General features: G+C 41.9%; 1 protein-coding gene and 1 long non-coding RNA gene across 2 annotated transcripts; both read left to right on the plus strand.

The window, feature by feature from the left end:
• The first annotated feature begins 1,953 nt into the window (after positions 1 to 1,953).
• LOC117077976 lies at positions 1,954 to 5,151 on the plus strand. The gene is made up of 2 exons (XR_004434884.1): positions 1,954 to 2,231; positions 4,524 to 5,151. It is a non-coding gene; the product is annotated as an uncharacterized LOC117077976 (long non-coding RNA).
• Positions 5,152 to 10,518: 5,367 nt separating this feature from the next.
• On the plus strand, positions 10,519 to 22,793 carry CD40LG (CD40 ligand). The gene is made up of 5 exons (XM_033201647.1): positions 10,519 to 10,840; positions 12,697 to 12,828; positions 16,775 to 16,832; positions 18,758 to 18,820; positions 21,448 to 22,793. The coding sequence occupies exons 1-5, from the start codon at positions 10,685 to 10,687 to the stop codon at positions 21,822 to 21,824; spliced, it is 786 nt and encodes a 261-aa protein (XP_033057538.1). The 5' UTR covers positions 10,519 to 10,684; the 3' UTR covers positions 21,825 to 22,793.
• The last annotated feature ends 529 nt before the right edge of the window (positions 22,794 to 23,322 follow it).

The following is a 23,322-nucleotide window of genomic DNA, read 5'->3' on the forward strand; positions in this document are numbered from 1 at the left end:
AGATTGGAAGGAGAGCAGGACCCCTTCAGCAGCCCTGCTTGCCTTCTGCAGAGCACACAGCCTGGCCTGAACAAAAATGTTCCTAGTGGCAGAAGATACTTCTCCAGAAGAGTTTGCTTTTATCACACTTAAACATAGATAGATAGATAGATAGATAATGGGTAGATATAGCTATAAATACATGTTTTTTATACAAGTAGCACATATTCATTGTGGGAAACTTCAAAAATATAGACAAGTTAAAGCAAAAAGATAAAGATACCCCAGAACCTATCATCCAGACACAAGTCTTGTGGTACCTTGCAGACTTGTTTCTGTATGCACATGTAGATGAGTGTAGAGCATAATCAAAGAGCCATGCGGTTCCTCCACTTGACTGTGTGTCTTGTGCTGATGAGCACCTTTCCACGCAGGTCATGATTGGAGCAGCATTTCAAGAGATGGAGCCGGTTTCTTCTACAGAAGTGTTGTATTAGTTTCCAAGGGCTGCCATAACAAATTACCACAAACTGGGGAGCTTAAAACTGCAGAAATGTATTCTTTTACAGTCTTGAGGCCAGAAGTCTGAACTTGAAGGTGTTGACAGGGCCATGCTCTCTCTAAAGGATCTAGGGGAGGGTCTTTCCTTGTTTCTTCCTAGCTTCTGATGGTTGCCAGCAATCCTTGATGTTCTGTGGCTTGTAGACACATCTCTCCAATCCCTGCCTCTGTCTTTGCATGGCTGTTTTCCCTCTGTGTTTGTCTGTGTTCAAATTTCCCTCTTCTTATAAGATCACTAGTCATTGAATTAGGGTCCACCCTAATTCAGTATGACCTTGTATTAATTTCCCTATTACATTTGCAAAGTATTTCCCCAGCAAAAAAGTCACATTCACAGGTTCCACATGGACATGAATTTGGGAAGGGGAACACTGTTCAACCCAGAACAGATAACAGCCCTACTGCTTCTTTGAAACTGCTTCAGATGTGGTTGGTTCCCCGATGTCAGGGGAGAGAGAGAGCTCCAGGTATCAGTCACCCTGTGGCAAGGAGTACCAGGACATCCTCCTCACAGTCAGAAAACATCTTGATGTCAAAGACAGGGGCTATTGAGTTCTATGTGGAAGAGATCTAGTGGAAACTGTCCCAGGTCCACGCTTACCAAGATGGCGCAGTTCACCGTGGGGCATTGTGATGAAGAAAGATTCCCAACTCCACTTATTCACAAGGCAACACCCTTGCCACAATAACTATTAAAGGTTGTGGTAATTGTTTTCCAATTATCTACCTGTGGGCAAAAATTAACATGGGTGCAGAGCATGGAGGGGAAATTTTAGCTGCTACTCATAAGCACTTTGGGGACACTCTCAACTTATTTTTACAAAACTGAAACTGGGCTGGTTGCAGTGGCTCACGCCTGTAATCCCAGCACTTTGAGAGGCCAAGGCAGGTGGACCGCCTGAGGTTAGGAGTTCAAGACCAACCTGGCCAACATGGTGAAACCCCGTATCTACTAAAAGTACAAAAATTAGCCGGGCATGGTGGCAGGTGCCTGTAATCCCAGCTACTTGGGAGGCTGAGGCCGGAGAATCACTTGAATCTGGGAGGTGGAAGTTGTAGTGAGCCGAGATCGCGCCATTGCACTCCAGCCTGGGCAATAAGAGTGAAACTCCATCAAAAACAAAACAAAACAAAAAACTGGGAACATCCTATTTCCACCATGATATTTGCGCTATCAGTGTATCACAAGGGTCCTTCCAAGCCAGTAAATATCCTTCTGTACCAAAATGTATTTAACTGGTAATTCTAAATCTTTTGATAAAGGCCTTCCACTTCTCTTCCACCCCTGTGGTCCCTGTGGTACATCTTGTGCTGAGAGATTACCTTCTTCTCAAATCTTAACTATTTTACTGAATCTCTCCACCTCTTTTTGCACTCCTCGACTCAGCCAGGAAAAAAAAAATTTCCTGCCCCTGGCGTTTCCTTAATCAGATGCAGACATGGCTGGATGTTCTTTGCTGGGCTGCTGAGTCAGAAGCCTGGACGAGCCAGCTTCAGTTTTAATAGAGTGGCTCAGGAAGGAAGTGCTAACAGAGATGGGTGCACAGTGCAGTCAGTGGGTGGGAACTGATGCTGGCTAGAAGACCTGAGTCTTCCGAGAGGCAGCTTGATTCCTGGAAAAGACTACTGGGCTGGAAGTCAGGAGGCCTGGGGTAGTCTCAGCTCTGCCGCTAACATGCTGCATGACCATGGTAAGTCATTGCCTTTCTCCAAACCTCGGTGAGAAACAGCGGACCTGGCCCCAGAAGACACTGTGGAAGAACTAGAGGTCTTCTGAGTCAGGCCCCCACTAAGAAGGCAGTCTCCTGTGAGGATACCTAGGAGATGAGTTAGAAGCAGAGGGCATATTTCACAAACAGCCCCCAAGGGATTGTCAAGAACAGACTACAGGAAGAATCAGAGAGACAGAGACTGCTCAAGCCTGGGGTCCGAACTAAAGCGGGGCAGCAGTTAGAAGTTGAAAAGAGAGGAGAGAGCCCTGAACGAGTTAAGTCAAGAAGAAGGATAATGGTAGAGGTAAATTGCAGGGTAGGCAGGGAAAGGCTGTGGAGAGGGGTTTCTGGGCAGTGGAGCCAGGGGCTAGCCTACTAAAGTTCTGGTGCTCTAGGGGAGATGCAGAAAGTAGGCTGAGGCTAGGCATGGTGACTCACGCCTGTAATCCCAACAGTTTGGGAGACCAAAGTGGGCAGATCATTTGAGGCCAGAAGTTCCAGACCAGTCTGGCCAGCATGGTGAAACCCTGTCTCTACTAAAAGGATAAAAATGAGCCAGGTGTGGTGGTGCATACCTATAATCCCAGCCACTCAGGAAGCTGAGACAGGAGAATCACTTGAACCCAGGAGACGGAGACTGCAGTGAGCCGAGAACGCACCATTGCACTCTAGCCTGGGCGACACAGCAAGACTCTGTCTCAAAAAAAAAAAAAAAAAAAAAAAAAAAGGCAGGCTGAGACTAAAGCAAGGGAGATTTTAAAAAATGGACTAGAACCACACAGACAAGTCTTAAATGTTCAATCATGTCAGGCTGATATTTGAAGGAAAACAGGTGCCAACTATGTACCCACCTGCAGAGCTCGCCATCCCTGAGACTCTTCACCGTGGAAGAAAGGGAATTTTTTTATTCTTTAAAAACCTGATATTTCATGTTCCACATTAAGGGTTGACTGGAGAACCTGAGGTGCTGTACAGAGACCAGAGGAAGGCTTTGATCCTAAGCCTGCAACCCTAAGAGAAGAATGAGCCCATGAGTTACAGCCTGTGGGTTCTTCCACATGCTATTTCCTGTACCTGGAATGTATTCTTCCTGACCCAGAAAATTCCCTCAGGGATTCCTCTTCTAGGAAGTCTTCCCTGAGTCTGTCACCTCTTCACCCTCACTCCTTCTGCATGCTCCCCAAACCCCTGCAATTCTCTACTGTGGGTGCTTACCCAGTGCACTGTAGTCCACTCTGGCTTTTGTATCTCCTTAACTAGCAGCTCTGTCTTTTTCATTTTGGATTCCCAGACCTACCAGAGAGCCTAGTGCTTGCCAAATGCTGGGAAAATACTTATTGAAAGGATATTGACTACTCAATGTTAGCCACAAGGCCCCTCAGACAGTCTTGCCATAGGAAACATCAATGGGAGAACCATTTGGAATTATGTAGAGAGATGGGGTGGGGAACTTATGGATTTGTTGTTTTTTGTTGTTGTTTGTTTGTTTGGCTAAACTCACAGCAATAGGTGTTAGAGTCATACAAGGGTTACAACAGCACACAAGAGCCCACTTATGACTAGAAATTTCTTCTAGAATTCCTTTCAAAGCATGATTCTCCTGCTGTGTTTGGGGTCGGGAATGTGTGGCAGTGGTGAGGGGACAGAATCCTGCCTCTAGGACACAACTCTGGAGTGGACATGTACCAAGAAAGCTCACCTTGGGAACCTGGGATGGAGGTAGGCATCTGTTAGAAAGAGAGACTAAGGATTCTGGTCACACTATCAAAACTAATACCAGAAACCAGATCAACACACCCAACATCCCCATTCCCAACCACACTCATCTATGCTGGAGATGATTATCCCCACACCCCCCCATGTTACTCTTCCTGAGCCATTGGAGTGCCAGAATAAACATAACCAACTAGAAGACTTCTGCAGAATGGAAAAGGATGGAAGATTCCAGACCAGAAAGGCCAAGGACAGCAGATAGACACTGAATGTTGAGATTTGTCAGTGGAGTGCTACAAGACAGGATGCAAAGTTATGACAGGTGTCTTTGCTTCTAGAGAGGCTTCGCAGACATACATTTTATCCCACCCTATCCTGCCCCACCCCTGGGTGTGTAAGTACTCCTCCTTCTTGTTCCCACAGCATTCTGTGTTCACTTCAACAGTGGTGCTTTTCATACCGTTTATGGTTGTCTGTCTGCTCATGTATCGTTCAGCTTCTCTGAACTGGAAGTTCCTGGAAAAGCAGGGACTATCATCTTTTTCTTTGTATCCCCAGGGTCCAGCTCAGCATCTGGCTCACAGTAGGCACTCAGTGAATGTTGATGTGAACAAATGAACTGATTCAAAGAAGTGTCTCTTGAAGTTGCTTCTTTCCAATCTAGCCAACAAATGCAGTATTCCAAATGGAGGTACCAGAGATCACATCATCTTCAGCTTTCTGCCATAGATCCACATGAAGAATCACACATGGTGCAGCTAAAATCCTTAATGTTAGATAGGACTTTGCATTGGACACTTTAAAATGTGATGTCTGGCTTTGAAGAGGGCGTATAACACAAATTTACTGTGCATCAATCTCACTAATGGAAAATAAACAATAGCCCATAAATCATCTTTCTTCAAGTGTAATGTGTTTAGGATAAAAGTTGATTGGTCAGAGTTAAAATATATGTAAATTTTAGCCTTTCCAGAGCCCATGAAAATGTCTGAAAAAAAAAGCTTTAAAAATGAGTAAGTACAAAGTTATTTGTTACAGCATTTAAAAATATCATATGATTGGAAACAACCTAAATGTTCATCAATACGGGACTAGTTAAAAAATGTATAGTACATCATCATTCATGTAATGGGATACTATGAAGTTGTAAAAAAAATAGAGAATAAAGAAGTGTTTTGCTGACCTAGAACAATCTCCAAGATACATTGTTAAGATGTAGAACAATGTGTTATATACTGCTGTGTGTTAAAAGGCTGAAAGGGAATATCTATGTATTTGCTTGAAGGTGCATAAAAGCATCCCAGGAAGATACATAAGAAACTGACAACACTGGTTAACAATGGAAGACTGAAAGGAAGAGATGGGGAAAAAGACTGCATTACATACTCTTTCATACTCTTTCATTTACATTTTAGACCATGTGAATGTATTATTTAGTCAAAAATAAATATAAAAAGGAAGAAACCACAACAACCATAGGAAATACAAAAAGTGACATCAATGCGACATAAATTTTGACAAGCAAGAAAGGCCATGAATTTGGACTAAGAGAGAGATCAGAGCAGTAAACACTGCAATTCAATAAATTGTAAGAGTATGCTCTCCCAAAGAAGCATTAATCACAGAGTCAATGAATGTGAGGAGCAGGGGTGGGCTATGAGGCAGTCATTGAAAAGCCGCAGTGGAAACAGCTGGGACAGGTGGCCCTCTACCTCTCTCTCCTTTCCCCCAGTAGACCATTTGTTAGGAGCAGCATTTGACCTTGGCCCTCAAGCTAAAGTTGCCTAGAGAGGGCTCTAGGAAAGATGCTGAGACCTCCACAACAGATAGGACAAAACCAAAAGGAAAACCAGTATTAGTCAAGAGTGAAACCTTCTACAAGGCTCCGCCCCCAGAGAAAAGCCCTCCTTACTTCATCAGTTGTGGGGGTCCCTGGTCTTCCTGCCTCTCCACCCACATAACCTAAAGGGAAGCCTGACTGTTGACATTTCCTACCCACTTAAACAGAACCCACAGTCAGCCCTCCCATTCCGGAGAGAGGTTTGTGGGGGAAACAGATCAACACAATTGCAGAGGAAACTCATGCCATCTACCCATAATAACCAACACAGGTTTTCATTCATAAATAAATAAATCGCCAAGCATTTGAGAAAAACTAGCAACATAATGAAAAGGAAAAATAAACAAATGGAACTGACCCAGAGGAAAGAGATAGAATTAAGGGAATTGAAGAAAATGTAAATATATTCTGACACACATTGCTCGAAAAGCTAGCCAAGCACTATTCTCCCAGGTTAGAATGGTTTACAACTTCCCCTTCCATCTCCATAAAATAATATTTAGTAATTTGGCAAATATTACTGATGCCTTACAATGTGTCACAACTCCTTACAATGTGTCAGGAACCAAAGGTTCTGGTTTTTTTTTTTTTTTTTAATTACCTTTTTCCTCTAATAGTTAATGGTAGAAAAATCAGACAAGTCCATTATGATATGATGTGGCAAATGCTATGATAGATTAAGCACAGAAGAGTTGGGGCGCAGTGGCTCATGCCTGTGTAATCCCAGCACTTTGGGAGGCCAAGGCATGTGGATCATCTGAGGTCAGGAGTTCAAGACCAGCCTGGCCAACTTGGTGAAACCCCCGTCTCCACTAAATTTACAAATATTAGCCAGGCAGAGTGGTGCACGCCTGTAATCCCAGCTGCTCGAGAGGCTGAGGCTGGAGAATCACTTGAACCCGGGAGGTGGAGGTTGCAGAGAGCCGAGATTATGACACTGCATTCCAGCCTGGTGACAAAGCAAGACTCCGTCTCAACAACAACAACAAAAAAAATATTAAGTACAGAAGAGAGCACCTTGTCAGCTGGAGCGGAATATTTCATTGAAACATTAATAGGTGGCCGGGCACTGTGGTTCACACCTGTAATCCCAGCACTTTGGGACACCAAGGCTGGCGGATCATGAGGTCAGGAGTTTGGGACCAGCCTAGCCAATATGGTGAAACTCCGTCTCTACTAAAAACAATTTTTAAAAATTATCCAGGCATGGTTGTGCATGCCTGTGGTCCCAGCTACTTGGAAGGCTGAGGCAGGAGAATCGTTTGAACCTGGGAGACGGAGGTTGCGGTGAGCCGAGATCGCTCCATTGCACTCCAGTCTGGGCGACAGAGTGAGACTTTGTCTCAAACAAACAAACGAACAAAAAACATTAATAGATAAGACAGGAGGGAATTAGCCTGGGCACAGGAATAGCATTAATAAGCACAGCACATTTCAGGAAATAAAACTAGCTTAAAATGCTTGATGCTTAGGATTGAACGTGAATGAGTCATAGATGATGAGGAGAGAAATGTGGGCAGGGGTCAATTCATCTGCCTTGTTAAGAATCGAGACCCTTTCCTCTAGTCTAGAGCTTTTCAGATATATTCAGGGAAAAGAACCCTTAAGAGGCCCTTCGTACAACAAACAAAATACTGATATATTTAACTCTTTCATATGTACTGGAAATAATTTTCCAAGCAGAAACTATGACTGTGTTCTGGGTTATCAATATAAAATCACAACCACAAGCATATTCACATCAAAAACAAACTGTTGAAGTATGATCCATTGTTTTTCTTATTTTTCCCTTGATATTTGCTACAGATCAATCACTAGCTAGCAGAAAAATAGTAGTAGAAAGAGGTAACCAATATTTAAGAAAATTCTGTGTAAAAATAACTGAAAATGAGACGTCAGTCCACTAACTGAATTCCTTCTGTAAACTTAGAAAAAGATGGCCAATATTTGATTTTAGCTATAGACACTTTCATGCACTCCTATACATGTATACATTTCTTGGAAACTAAATTTGATAACCATTTCTGGATGTGTTAGGCAGCTGAAGATGTTAAAAGGGAGCCCACTCCCTGTTAGGGAGAAACAGGCATGAGAGGTTCTGAGACAAAGGACTTCTGATACAGAATCAGAAATCAAAACAACAGCCTAAATTGGGAATCTGGAAAGGTAGCCAATTGTGGCATTATGGTAGAGGACCAGGCAGAAGGATGGGAGAAAGAGAAGGCTTCAAGAATTGAGGTACAAGCAGGGCATTCTGGAGTCAGTTGCTGTCAGTGTGAAAGATGGATGGGGTGGGGCAGAAAGAGAAACAAGAAGATAAGTTAGGATGGTACAATTCAGTAATCTACAAAAGAGAGGATATATGGGCCTGGAGATGATGGCAGGGGCCATGGAGAGAAGTGGTGGCAACCAAAGTTTTTGGAGGAAGAAGCCACTGGGAGTGGGGCAATCTGGGGCAAGAGAGAGTGAAGAATCATGAGTGGATCCCAGATCTTTGACTTGTGCAATTAGGTGAGTGGTGGGACCATTCACAGAGATATGAAGAACCTTAAGGGAGAACAGGTCTGGATTGGAATTAGAGTGGGGAGATAAATTAAGTTTGGAGCATACCAAATGTGAGATGGCTTTGGGATATCCAAGTAGAGATTTTCAGAGGCAACTGTGCTTACAACTCTGAAGTTCAAGACTTCAGTTATAGATTTGAGATTTATCACAATGAAGGTGAGATTGAAACCCATGAAAGTTCCTGAAACCCATGAATCACCCAATGAAACCATGGAGAAGAAGAAGAGAGGGGAGGAGAGGAGAAGGGAAAAAGAAAGGAAATAGTGAGAAGGAACACCAAAGTTTTAAGGGGTATGAAGAGAAAAGAGGATAACATGAAGAAGGATTTTGAGAGGCAGAAGCCCTTAAGAATAGGGTGATACAGAATTCAAGCGGGGAGAGCATTCAGGAAGATGACAACAGGATAATAGGTCAACAGAGTAATAGAAAAGTCACTAAAAATAAACCCTAAGAAGTATTCAGCCAAAACTATTACTGAGCTAATAATGGTGGGATCAATTTCAGGGGAATATTGTGGGCAGAAGTCAGACTGTAGGAGACTGGGGATCAAGAAGTTGAGGCAAGGAGGTTGGACAACAACTGTTTTTTCAAGTTGATCACGTGAACAAATCCTGACATTGTCTGCATCTTTGTGGTTCCTTCAGCATCCCCTCCCTCGGGTCTTGGCTGAGCTGATTGCAGGGCCCCTGCAGCTCTGGCACTCTCAAGTTGTATAAAACTGTTAGTGCAGAAGTCCTTGAGCCCATTTTGGCTCTCATGATAATTTTCCTTCAGTGGAACTAAGGTTACTTGTCTAAGAACCAAAGTCTCTGACTTGACTGATCAAAGTTCATCACGTGCATTGAAGCCACCTACTTGGCAGATGTAGTGAAAAGCTACATAGATCTGGGCCCAGGACAGGATGCTGGGGCGTGGGAGGGGAAGAAAGCAGGTGCTAACTATATAGATAGCATGCCTATCAGAGCAGTTTTTACGTTTCCTATTTGTCTCTCAAAACAATTTTATAGGAATCATCAAAGCAATTTTATCACGGTTTCTAGACTGGGTTTGGATGTGAGGTAGGGATTTCCACAGCTGCTTTTAGTTTGAAGGAAATCTGATAAGATGATGCAAAAGTCCTTCAGAAATTGTAATCCTACACACTTCGGTGATTCAATTCATTGTCAAAACTTAATGTGTTTTTAATATTGTTATTGTTCATTTGGTTTTTACCAACATGTAAGGAGTTGGCAATTATTTGTAAAACTCATGTCTTAGGCTAAATAAATTCCAAAAAATTCAGGATGAGAACTGTTTATTGCTTAACGTGTTTCAAATTTCTTCCATGCACATCTTTATTAGATCTTCATGGCAATCTATGGGATAAGCAAAACAGGTGCAAGTGCCTCCTTTAGGTATGAGGAAACTGAGGTCTAAAGAGATGAAGAGATATGCCCAAGGCAATTTATTGGTAGAGCAAAGACTAGAATTCAGATCTCTTAACTGCAGCCTATTTTCCCTATTCTGAACCATTACATCAGCATCAACAGTTATCTAATGGATTGGAACAGTGTACACAGGCAACTTAGCTACATCAAGCCACAATTTTTACTTTAACTTCAATTCCAGAGTCTTGGCCTGATTTCCCTCAAGACCCTACTTATCTTTGCCTTTAAGAAATTTATTTTTCTTGCATTATCTTTCCAGCTAAATTTTATTTAGGAACCATCAGCATCCTTCTTTTGCCTTACGCCATGTAGACTCGACCTGAAAACCTGCCAGGCTTTCACTGAGTTTAGCGATTAAAGAAGTAAAGTTTTGAGAAGCAACTAGTTGATGGGACACCAGTCATAAAATCAATCCAAACTTTTGTTGACATGTGTTTCTTTCCCCATATACCAGGTTCCCGCTTGATATTAGTAAGATTGAAACTGAAATAAGTCTATTGCTGGTGGATGAATTTGTCACTTTCCTTGAAACTGGTGAACCCAAAAAGTTAGACAGTGATAGGAAAATACTGCCATTGTCTGTTAAGAAGTCTATGACATTTCAAGGCAAGAATGAATATATGGAAGAAGAAACTTGTTTCTTCTTACTAACAAAAAGGAAAGCCTGGAAGTGAATGATATGGGTATAATTTAAAAAAAAAAAAAGAAACCTTTACGTAACATTTTTGCTGGGAGAGAAGACTACGAAGCACATTTTCCAGGAAGTGTGGGCTGCAACGATTGTGTGCTCTTAACTAATCCTGAGTAAGGTGGCCACTTTGACAGTCTTCTCATGCTGCCTCTGCCACCTTCTCTGCCAGAAGATACCATTTCAACTTTAACACAGCATGATCGAAACATACAACCAACCTTCTCCCCGATCTGCGGCCACTGGACTGCCCGTCAGAATGAAAATTTTTATGTATTTACTTACTATTTTTCTTATCACCCAGATGATTGGGTCAGCACTTTTTGCTGTGTATCTTCATAGAAGGTTGGACAAGGTAAGATGAACCACAAGCCTTTATTAACTAAATTTGGGGTCCTTACTAATTCATAGGTTGGTTCTACCCAAACGATGGATGATGGTAGAAACCAAATAGAAGAATGGTCTTGTGGCATAATGTTTGTTGCCTAGCGATGAAGTCTCATATTCTTGTCTCTGGTTAGGATCTTGGGATCTGGAATCAGACTGCCTGGGTTCAAATCTTGGCTCTGCCCATGCCATCTCTGTTATCCTGGGGCAAGTGCCTCAGTTTCCACATCTGAGAAATGGGGATGGCATTGGTGTCCGTTTCATAGATTAAGTGAGTTTAGCCTTGTAAAGAGCTTAGAAGGGGGTCTGATACATAGTAAGCACTATGTATGCACTAGCTATAATTATTTGCTAAAGTTCTGCTTTAAAAGTAAGCTATTTTTTTATGGAGACAACTTTTTTCTTTTAAATTTCCAGCTAGGCAAGAAGAGCGTCAATTTGATCTAAAATTTCATAGTGCTTCGGATTAACATAGACGGATAAGTCCCAGAATTTGCAGTCTTTTAGTAAAAGTAGCATTCTCTGTGTAATTCTTTGCAAACACTGATTGTAGTTGCAAGATGCTCAGTTTCCCTCTGAGATGTTTTACATTTTTAAAAGGTTAGACTTGCAGGAACAAAAGAGCAGAGTAACTTAGTAGGCTGTTTTGCATTCTTAGGAAAAGAAAACCATCAGGATTTATTTTGTTTTCATGAATTTTTTCACTTCCACTGAGGAGTATAATTGGCTGGTGTTGACAAAACACCAATCATAGATGTAAAGGAGAAAGTTGATTAGTTTTCTGGCTGTTCCTAAAATTCTGGATGCAGAACTGTGGCTAGAAAGCATCTGGATGATTGCACTTTATCAGGGATACTTGAGTGTCTTCTCTTAGGATCTGGACCTAGAATTAATGTCATGAGATTTTTCTATCAGGATAAGGTGAGATAGTGAGGGCTGAAGTCATCCACTGGGTTATCCAATTTTAGGTTTCACTGCTGAAAAAAGAGGGGGCTCTGGTCTGGTTGGTTATTTGTGTTTGGCCTGATGTGCTCTGTCAGTCAAATGTCTGGACATAGGCCTAGCTTCTAAAGGGGCAATAGTGACCTTGGTGGACTGATATTTACCATACTATTTACATGTGCTCTTATGACAGCAAAAGCTGCCAGAGTAACTGAATCTTGTTTTGAATCTAAAAAATCTACTCTTAAAGCAAGAAAATGGTACAAAATTAGTTGACAATGCAAGTGAATTCTATACATTTAATTATTCTAAGACATTGGAAAATAAAATATCTTGTTACTTTGAGGATAAAAGATGATTTCTTTTAAAATGCAAATGTTTTCTACAAATACTAAAGTTAAAAGGGAGAGAGATGTAATTAGAACTCATTAACTGACACATTGCAAATTAACTTCTTTTTATAAAGCACTGCATCACAAACACTAAAATGAAGTGGGCAAATTAGCTCTGCAGAAAACTATTTTCTAGGCTGATGTTTATAATGACCAATCATTACTGAAGCAATGAGAAATGTGACAATTACAGAATATTGCTGCTATAGTATGTTGAAAAAAATATGCATTTTGTAATCAACATTTAGTAGAATAGCTCTGATTTCTACCTGGAGTTTCTGATAACGTGACGTCTTAATTGCTGGCTTTTATAGATTTTTAAACTGCAAATACAAAATAGCAATCAGCCAATATAATAACTTATTATTCCCCATTTATGCCTGAAAGTCCTCCTCTTGTTGATGCCATGGAAATGAATGTAGAGACAGATATCATTAGCTGTATTCTCCTTCCGAATGACATTTATCATATCCTTGTTATTTCAAAATAGATAGAAGATGAAAGGAATCTTCATGAAGATTTTGTATTCATGAAAACGATACAGAGATGCAACACAGGAGAAAGATCCTTATCCTTACTGAACTGTGAGGAGATTAAAAGCCAGTTTGAAGGCTTTGTGAAGGTAAGGAGTTTAGTTGCTGGTAAAAGTGTCATTGAAATGTTCTACTACATTTTCTAGATTGGGAAACTGACAATGCCAATGTTTAAAGATTGGTTACAGACACAGACACACACACACACACATGCATATATACACTCATACATGGGTGTGTGTGTGTGTGTGTGTGTTAAAAAAAAAAAAAGACACTCTCTGGGGAAAATACACCCTTAGGGGCACAGTCAAACATATTTGTGAGCTTACATATGCAGCTACCACTAGGCAAAATGATAAAGTCCACCAAGCTTGGTTTTTGCATTTCTGTGTCTCCCCATCCAAACCTTGATGCTCTCCCACTGGGGACCCATGGTCTGATCCCCATTTCCCAGGGAAGCAATAGCCATCGACAGCTGCCGTGGCAGCAGGCCACAAGTGAAGGGACTCCTGAAGACTGGTAACACTCTATGGTGCTTCTCTGATGATGGAATTTTAGATGTCCTGACAGTAAGATCCTTCCCTTTTACTGGGGAGAGAGGTGCGGGGAGTAAATAATAGACATTCTCAGTGCCGCTCAAACCAGGTTCTATGTAATATCACTTGCTCATGAAGCCCACCCACTCTATGACCGGTCATGACCAGAGGCACAGAGGGTTCAAAGCCTTTTAGCCCACCAGGCTGGTAGCCAGCATGAAGTCACTGCAGTGACTATGGCTTATAACAGATACCTAAAACAAGAATTTTTACAACCTTTACATTAATTCCATCGTGACAGACATGGGGTCTAGGGGCTCTTCTCCTGAGGCAGAACATCAAGATTCTTTCTGCCTATGTCCCTCTCAGAACACTGAGTCAAATATCCTGGGCCTCGGCTCACTTAGGGGTCATTTCTAGGAGGCAGCACTCCACATTGACGACAATTCTGGGCCAGATGGGTGGGTATCTGGGTAAACCAACAGGAATTAGTTCTCACATATAGATTATGTGTAATTTAATGCAGGCGTAAAATGTTTAAGATCTTATTTCTGATCTTATTCCTCCCCTCCTGTACTGTCACCGAGGTGTCATTTTAATTCATTAGTGAAGACTCTAACAGCTTATTCCTGAGTTACCTACGGAGATCAGAATGCAGCTCAAATCCGCTGCTCACTTTCAGGTTCTTTACACTAATCTAGGCTTTAGATGAAGCTCCTAAACACTTTCTTTGCAAGACTGGCCAGCTAGGAAAACGATTTGAGTTTCTTCGGTTCTTTGAGGATTTGGGCCAGTATTACAGAGTATTGGAAGGTGTTACGAGATTAAATGTGAATAAAGGCACTTTCAAAACAATGGTTAATAATCCAAATAACAGACTGAATGTGCTTGGCTGTGTGACTTTGAGTAAATAACTTCACCTTTCTGGGCCTCAGTTTTGTCATCTATAACATGAGAAGACAGATTATCTGTAAGGGCACTACTAGCTCTGACATTCTATAATTATGTGATAAGCTTCAGTTCCCTCCAATGGCAGTGAGAGTGGCTTGTCAGTCCCCCTCGTTTCTTACGGAGACTTTTACAGTTGAATTGTCAATTCCTCACGTCAATATTTCGGGTTGGATATGTATGTAAAGCTCCCAAAATCAGCTACCAAGGATAGGAGTAAGGAAAACAGTCAGTTTGGCCTCCTGCTTATGCTTGTATGAAAAAAGTGACAGCTCCAATGTTTCATATTCTTAAAAGGCAGATCTTCTCAGGCATGTCAGCCAGGGCCCCAGGAATCTCCTCCTTACACACAACTAAGGAGGCCCCTTGTCTCTACTGCAGCAGGTGTGGAACCCTGGTCAACACCACCTATACCTAAGATTATGCACAATGAGTAGATACAAAGTCCTCCAGCTACCCAATCCTCCCCCAATGACGGATCCCCTTTCCAATACAGTTTCCCCCAAATTGCTCACTCTAAAACAGTATTTTAGATTTTGAAAAAACTCAATAGGCCAATTATAGAATAGCTCCAGATTGGATTCATATTTTCTCAACTAATGTTAGCAGGCTTTCTTTCCGGGCCACAATCTGGCCGCACCTAAGCAACCTAAAGTTTGAATTTGGGGTCTTTGAATCACCCTAGGGCTTGATGAGATCTTAGAAGTCATCAGATCCAATTCTCAATCCACAACTTCAGGCTTCTCTCCACCTCCTGACTAAGTGGTCATCCAATCTCTGTTTGAACATCTCTAATGACAAGGAACTCATTATCTCTGGAGGCAGGTAGCACCAATCTGTCATTTTGGGGAAAAGATGGTATTCAGGGCTCAAGTGAGGGTAAGCAGAGGTATTATTTTAGTAGTATAATTTCATACTAAAGCTTACAACCCACCCCACCTCTGCTAGAATATTCAGTTCCAGGATTATTTGCCCACCAATGCCTGCGATGCTTTTGAGAGAGTCAAAGCGTTTATATATCAAGTTAAAGGGCAACCTGTCCATACCTGCCACGTGGAACTCCCACTAGAGAGAAATAACTCATTCTGGATTTTCTGAAAGTCCACTTTAAAAAGTATTTCAGTTGAGGTGGGGAGTGAAGCAAGAAAACAAAGGCTCTGGGGAGTGTGGCTGGGGGAAGTTCACAGAAAGGCTAGGCTGGGCTCATGAAACACAAGCTTTGCTGACTTCATGTTTTCATCTTGGCCAGGCTTCAACACCAATGCAACAACTTAGCCTAAAAGTATCTCAACCTTGATCACCACAGTCTACTTTTTGAAAAGACACTAAATAGTCATTTGTTTACTTGTGATCTCACAAACATTTTCCTGTCACCACATCTTCATAGCGCTGCGCTTCAGCTCAAATGGAAAGTTGAAGCTCTGGGGCCCATGTGAGCGTTCTGAGGCTCAGGTTCCCCTGGAGGCTCTGTGAACTACGCCCTTAAATCTGGCAACTAAGCTGAGCCTACAGCCAGCACTCAACAGTGACAACACAAATTCCTTCTCGGGGAGGAAAGAAAAGGAAGGGTCCTGTAGACAACTGATTCCAGGAGTGGGAAGGAGCACAGGACTGTGATTTCATAAGATGTGAAAATACTACTGTCTTCTTCCCTTGTGTTCAGAGGATAGACAGATGGAATAAGCTAAGCCAGCCTATGAATGTCATCTCACAGTTTCCACAAAACCTCAGCTTCTTTGGGTGACCTCATACTGACCAGTTAAGCCCTCCAGGCCTTTTGTTCAGTCTCTTTAAAATGGCAGCAGTAGCCTTTATTATCTTCCAACCTGTGTGATGGAAGTTCTTGTTAGCTTCTTTAAATACCTGTAGGCTTCCTTCAGTTTATAAGTGAAAAGAAACTTTTAAGAAGTGTTGCATTTGCCTTTGAACATCAGCACCATTGGGAGATGACCTGTGTTTCCTAAATGCTGATTATTCTAAATAAATACAGTTCACCTATCAACAAGAGAATCTCTTCAGTCCATTGAAAGGGATAGAAAAATTAAAAATGTCTGAGGGTCTTTTCATAGCCTGGCATTTCTCTCCCAAGGTCAAACTTACTATTATCTTTTCCTACAGGATTTCAGACCAAATTTATTCTAATAGATACACACCATGCTTTATGTTTAATAACATTCCATACGCCAGTTCCCAGGGTAGAATCATCTCCCCATTCAACATTATTTGTCAATATCTGTCAAAGCCAAGGAGGTTGGGGTCATAGGAAGGGTCAGGATCACAGCCTCTGGTCTGGAGAGAACACTGGAATGGAGATAATAAGGCCTGGATTTTACTTCCAGATTCTTCCCTGGCTTTCTGGGTGTCGGCTCGTCTGTCAGATCCATGGACTCTGAATTGGCAGGATGGAATTAATGACAGGATCTGAGTGTGTATTATAATCCTCACCAGAAACAGACAACAGAGTAATGACAGATGCAAAACGAATGATAACTTTAAAACCCCACAGCAGAACCCCTGTCAAAATGACCTTTTGCAATGATTCTTATTTTAGGATATAATGCTAAACAAAGAGGAGAAGAAGAAAGAAAACAGCTTTGAAATGCAAAAAGGTAGGTTTGCTATTTATTAATTTCTATGAATGCCTAAAAACTAAAAGGAAGCTTTAGGCTGATCATATTGAACAACCCAGTGTTGTTGCATCAGGGAACTTTTAGCCCTGGAAATAAAACAGGAACACAATTGTCAAACTGACACTTCTCTGGTCCCTGTGATTTGGAAATACTTTGTACATATATATTTATGAAGAAAGGATATGTTCCTTTAATGCCAATGATACCAAATCTGAAGAAATCCCATTATGTTCAGTACCTTAATAGAAGCAACCATATAGCCTGGTACCACCTACAGTGGAATGAGAAGACAGGAAAGTCATCATTTGGTAACAGTGGCATTCATCACTCACTGATAACAGTTTTTCGTGGGGCACAGTGGCCGGTGGAGCCCCTGGGATCAAGGAGTGACAATGTCACAGTGTTCTATTATTTGCCCTGTTCTTAAAGTCAGAGCATCCTGAATATCTCAGGGTTGGAAGAGACCTTGACAGTTCTCAAATCCACCACCATCCCCACAACAAAAATCTCCTTCACAATAGCACTGACCATCCAGCCTCTGATCAACATGTCTAGGAATGAGGCACTTTCCACCTCATAAGGCAGCCTGATCCATCTTTGAATGGCTCTAATAATACTAAGATTACTATACTACTCGAGAGAAGTCTTTCCTCTTCAAGTCAAACTTTGTTCCTATAATCTCCACTCACCGGTCCCAGTTCTGCTCTTTGAGGCCATAGTAAACAAAGTATAATTGCTCTCCTACCCAGCAGCTGTTCAGATATGGAAGACAGCAATCATGGCCACCAAGCCTTGATTGAGCTTTTTCTTCTCCAGGCTGAAGATCCCTGATGTCTTCCACTGTTTCTCCTATGACCCTTTCCAGGCCCTTTCCTTTGCCACACACCTCCTTTGCATGGACACACTAACTTTTTCGTGTTCTTTTAGAATTTGGTTCCACCAACCAATACAATAATGCCTGACGTAACTTCAGCAGCAGATTATGGAAAGAGCGGGTGTTGTTAGAGAGAATATTATATCACAAAGTGGGTGAACACGATGTCATGGCTTCTGCAAACTTAATACACACAAAAACATACATACACACAGAGATAGAGATACTATTTTCTGAGGCAAAGAGAGTACTCAGAACTTGCCTTAACTGTTGTTCTGGATACTAAATGGTCATCTGACTTCCATGAAGCTTTTATCTTCAGAATGACTGCAAGATATGTTGAGTAATAGTACCATGCTGTCTGTTAATTACAGAGAAATCTGAGGAAACAGTTTATGCAGATGCTGTCTAGAAGTCTTCAGGAAAATTATAACATTAACCAAACTTGTCATTTAAGTCATGCAATTTAACTCAACATTTATAGAGCACTTACAAAGTGCCCAACATCAGGCTCATACTGGACAAAAAGAAACTTCCACACAGCCTCTGCCCTTAGAAGATTGGGACATCTCATTAGGGAGCAGGGCTTTAACACAAGAAATAATGAAAGATAGATTCAATAGTTTGGCCAGTTGCTTGACCAAATCAGAAACCATAAGAATCTTACTAAGCGTACAGACTTTGGAGCCCACTAAAATCCCCAGTGTATGGAGTTGTTCCTAAAAGCAACATTCACAGTATGTTTAATGAAGACCAGCGTTTTTAGCCTGTGTCAATCTATGCAAAATGGAATCGAGTATTGATCAACTATTAGGAGAATGAGATCAACGGAAACAGCCAATTCAATTACTCAGATATTAGAAACCAACTTTTCCTTCAGTGGGAGAGATTTCAGATCATTTTATCTTTCCTTTTACATAATCTATTTTTGCACAGTCTCTATTACACAGTTGTACAACTGGACCGAATAGTTTTGTGGGCAGTTTTTGCATTATTTTAGCCCGACAGTTTGTTTTTGGTTTCATTTCAGGTGATCAGAATCCTCAAATTGCGGCACATGTCATAAGTGAGGCCAGTAGTAAAACAACATCTGGTAAGTCACACAGCATCTGAGTGGTAGCCACCCACGGGGAAAGGCTGGGATGCCGAAGTCATGTTACCTAACGGTTAAACTCCTCTTTTCTCCTGGGACCCAATTTACAAACCTACCCCTACACTTCTCCTATTCCTTTCTTTGTCTTCAAAGTGAGTTCAAATGCACAGATGGGACTTAGAGGGACAAAAGGAGGTGGAGTGCAAGCTCGATGTTCTCATTATGTTCTTGTTCAGTGGTTGATTCTAAATGATGAATTACTGGGTGGGTGGAGGGACCATTATTCTGACAACATAGAAGAAATGGCAGGTAGTGACCTCCTGACTGGGAGCATCCCTCCTCCTAACCCCTCTTCACTGTGTGGAAATGGGCCTCGTGGGGTATTTCCTGCCATCTGTCAATCCCTGTATGATTAAGCTCAGCCTCACTGAGGCCAACCTCAGGGAAATTAAAGGTAAAATCATTCTGTAAAGATCAATAGGTCCCAAGACGTTAGATTTTCCAATGAAGTAACAACAGACGACATATTGTGATCTTTTCAACTCTGAACGATTTTATTTCCACATACGTTCTGCCTCCATTCTAGCCTTTAGATATTTTTTCCCAAAAGTTCACCTTGCAATAACTGGTGCCGGAGAATATGTCGTATCTGATAAATGGATGGAAACATGCACACTAACATAAAGTCCCCCATCAACATAAAGGCAAGAGCGTCAGAGGAGTCTTTCAAAAATTCAACAGAATTTTTTGAAAATTCTGTTACTCCATTACTCCGGAATGGAGTTCTAAACAGTACATGTGTGTGTGTGCATGTGTGTATGTGTGTGACAGAGAGAGAAAGAGAGACAGAGAGACAGAAAAGACACCACTTCATCTCTGAAGTGGCTTGGGCTTCCCAGTAAGTGTAACACATGGACAGTTATCATTATCGTGGATCATGGTACCAAAGTAAGAGCACTGAATAGGGAGTTTTTGAACGCTGGGATTCAAGGACCATGACCACCGCTTGCTGGGTGACCTTGAGCAAGACCCTTTACCTATGCGGCAGTTTTCTACTTCACCTACTTTACAGGGTGACTTTGAGTATCAAATCAGCTAATGTGGCCGAAAGTAGCTGTAAGGTGACACTACTTAGTTTACTTCACCATGGCTTAGATGTCAAAAGAGTGACATAAAGCCCCTCATTAATACCAGTTAGTTACACAATATTTAATAATTTTGTCAAGTACCCCTTCTCTCTTCTGGATCAGATGACAACAACAGAGCAATCTCCTAGAAGAATAGCTTCCCACTGGTCTTTTTTCACCTGTATCTAAACCCTTGCTCTTGGATATATTTCACAGAGCTCAGATTCTCCCAAAAGGCTCATAATGGATATCAGTCCTACAATATCTTACAGTCTGCATCACAATAGATTTCCAGGGGATCAGGTGGGAAGACAGTAACATTCCACCCTCACCCCAGTCCCAAACTTCTTCTTCCTACCTAGCCATGCTGCTAAAATCTTGCCCTACATCCCATAGCAAGTACTAAAATTAGGTGAGGACGTACCAAAGTAAACTTACTGAACTAAAAGATTGAGAACCTGCCCTTTTTTTCTCAATAAAATGGTTCAAAAGGGCAAACATTCTAATGAAGCATTGTTTCTGGAGTGGTCTGAAGGGCCCAGATCTGTCAGGCATTTTAGGATGTCTCTCTATTAGTAAAGGGTGAGTCTCAGCACGTGGGATCTTGTGCCCTGATAGACCTAAGACTATTGAATACGAATTATTTTTTTAAAAGCTCAAGGAAGAAAAACACATCACTACTTTCACTTTTCCTCACCCCTCACCCCCATCAGTCAGTCTAGCTTTCTGTGGGAGCTGAGATTTGAAGCCGGGTGCACACACTTCTTTGAACCCACTCAACATCTCAGCCGAGAAAATGGCACACTGTTGGTGGGTACTCTGGCTTAGCCACAAGAATACTGGTACTTTCAAGTTGGTGGCGCCCACTACAATGGGAGATCAAAACATACCGTGAAATGAGCACACAGTTTATTTTCATACTTCCTTGCCTAATTTTAGTCCTTGCTGGGGGAGGCAGATCAGGTTTGCAACAGCATGATCAGGTAGGAAGAAATGGGGTCTTTTCTCTGTGCTGAGGCTGAGCTAGGTAGACTGACAACTCTTTGACTTTGTAAAATTCAAGGCAAGTAGGTATTCATGGTAATATTAGTAAACATTTGGTCTGAGTAACTTGGTATGTATAATTTATGATGTCAAATTTTGAAATCATTTGTGCCTTCTTAAGTTCAAGGCAAATTGGCTATAAGAACTCTAACAAGAGAAAGAAACTCACTGTGATCTCTTACTTTATTTAATCTTCATAAGTCTCTGAAATATGCTCCAATATGAGCCCAGTGTTGCAGATGAGGAACTGAAACTCAGGGAGATTTAGAGGCTTGCCCAAGCTTAAATAGAGCCTGGATTGGAACATGGCTCTGTCTGACTCTGAAGCCCATGGAAGGGGCCTTGAGAATCCATTCCTATACAAAGCCAGTATCCAACATTAAACTATATTTTCTGTCAGAATGTGAACCATGCTTTGCTTCACCTCACCACAAACTTTTTCTCTCTTTGTAACAGTACTACAGTGGGCTGAAAAAGGATACTACACCATGAGCAACAACTTGGTAACCCTGGAAAATGGGAAACAGCTGACCGTTAAAAGACAAGGACTTTATTATATCTATGCCCAAGTCACCTTCTGTTCCAATCGGGAAGCTTCGAGTCAAGCTCCATTTATAGCCAGCCTCTGCCTAAAGTCCCCTGGTAGATTCGAGAGAATCTTACTCAGAGCTGCAAATACCCACAGTTCCGCCAAACCTTGCGGGCAACAATCCATTCACTTGGGAGGAGTATTTGAATTGCAACCAGGTGCTTCGGTGTTTGTCAATGTGACTGATCCAAGCCAAGTGAGCCACGGCACTGGCTTCACGTCCTTTGGCTTACTCAAACTCTGAACAGTGTCACCTTGCAGGCTGTGGTGGAGCTGACGCTGGCAGTCTTCATAATACAGCACAGCAGTTAAGCCCACCCCCTGTTAACTGCCTATTTATAACCCTAGGATCCTCCTTATGGAGAGCTATTTATTATACACTCCAAGGCATGTAGAACTGTAATAAGTGAATTACAGGTCACATGAAACCAAAACGGGCCCTGCTCCGTAAGAGCTTATATATCTGAAGCAGCAACCCCACTGATGCAGACATCCAGAGAGTCCTATGAAAAGACAAGGCCATTATGCACAGGTTGAATTCTGAGTAAACAGCAGATAATTTGCCAAGTTCAGTTTTGTTTCTTTGCGTGCAGTGTCTTTCCATGGATAATGCATTTGATTTATCAGTGAAGATGCAGAAGGGAAATGGGTAGCCTCAGCTCACATTCAGTTATGGTTGACTCTGGGTTCCTGTGGCCTTGTTGGAGGGGGCCAAGCTTTAGAACGTCTAACACAGCGGAGAACCGAAAAACCCCACCCTGCCACCCACTCGGACAGTTATTCATTCTCTTTTCATCTCTCTCTCTCCATCTCTCTCTTTCAGTCTCTCTCTCTCTCTCTCTCAACCTCTTTCTCCAATCTCTCTTTCTCAATCTCTCTGTCTCCCTCTGTTAGTCTTTTCTCTCCCCCAGTCTCTCTTCTCAATCCCTCTTTCTAACACACACACACACACACACACACACACACACACACACACACACAGAGTCAGGCCGTTGCTAGTCAGTTTTCTTCTTTCCACCCTGTCCCTATCTCTACCACTATAGATGGGGGTGAGGAGTAGGGAGTACAGCCCTGAGCCTGCCCACTCCTCATCACGAAATGACTGTATTTAAAGGAAATCTATTGTGTCTACCTGCAGTCTCCATTGTTTCCAGAGTGAACTTGTAATTATCTTGTTATTTATTTTTTGAATAATAAAGACCTCTTAACATTATCGTTGTTGTTTGAGTACCTAAAGCTCCCAGTCAGGTTGGGAAAAGAGGAAGCACTTGGAGGGAATTTCCCCAACCTTTGTGATGTTTTCATAAACTTTGTTCTCAAGCTACTTATAAAATATCTTGGTAGCAGCACGGTTTCTGGAAGTCTGTGACAGCCTTTGATGGATGATGTGCTAGCCTATTCAGTGAAAAGCAATCTAGGTCTTTATTTCCAGCTTCTTCTGAAAAAGTTGCAGGAGATTGATAGAACATTTTTTAATTAATCACAGCCAAGTGAGGCTGGAGGGGGTCCTTAAATGAGAAGTAGTGGCATAGCTTATTAATAGCTGTCTAGGTGGTTCCACTTAGGCAAGAGGAAATGGAGCTGGGAAAATCTGAGGCGAAGTATTGGTCCCCCAGTCTTCCACTGAAGTCAATGGAGCCATTTCTTGTCACCTCTAATAGAGGAATTTTTCATGTAAGAAACCCAGAGTGGAGTGTTCATCTTTACTGGGTAAGTCCTATATGCTCACTGTTGGTTATCTC

Source organism: Trachypithecus francoisi, unplaced genomic scaffold (genome assembly GCF_009764315.1).
Source record: "Trachypithecus francoisi isolate TF-2019V2 unplaced genomic scaffold, Tfra_2.0 Lachesis_group6, whole genome shotgun sequence".
Lineage (NCBI taxonomy): Eukaryota > Metazoa > Chordata > Mammalia > Primates > Cercopithecidae > Trachypithecus > Trachypithecus francoisi.

Bases quoted from the DNA above. Each gene is read 5' to 3' on its own strand.
- CD40LG (XM_033201647.1), top strand. From the start codon at position 10,685: ATGATCGAAACATACAACCAACCTTCTCCCCGATCTGCGGCCACTGGA. The intron at 16,833-18,757 runs GTAGGTTTGCTA...GTTTCATTTCAG, and splicing joins CAGCTTTGAAATGCAAAAAG to GTGATCAGAATCCTCAAATT. The intron at 18,821-21,447 runs GTAAGTCACACA...TCTTTGTAACAG, and splicing joins CAGTAGTAAAACAACATCTG to TACTACAGTGGGCTGAAAAA.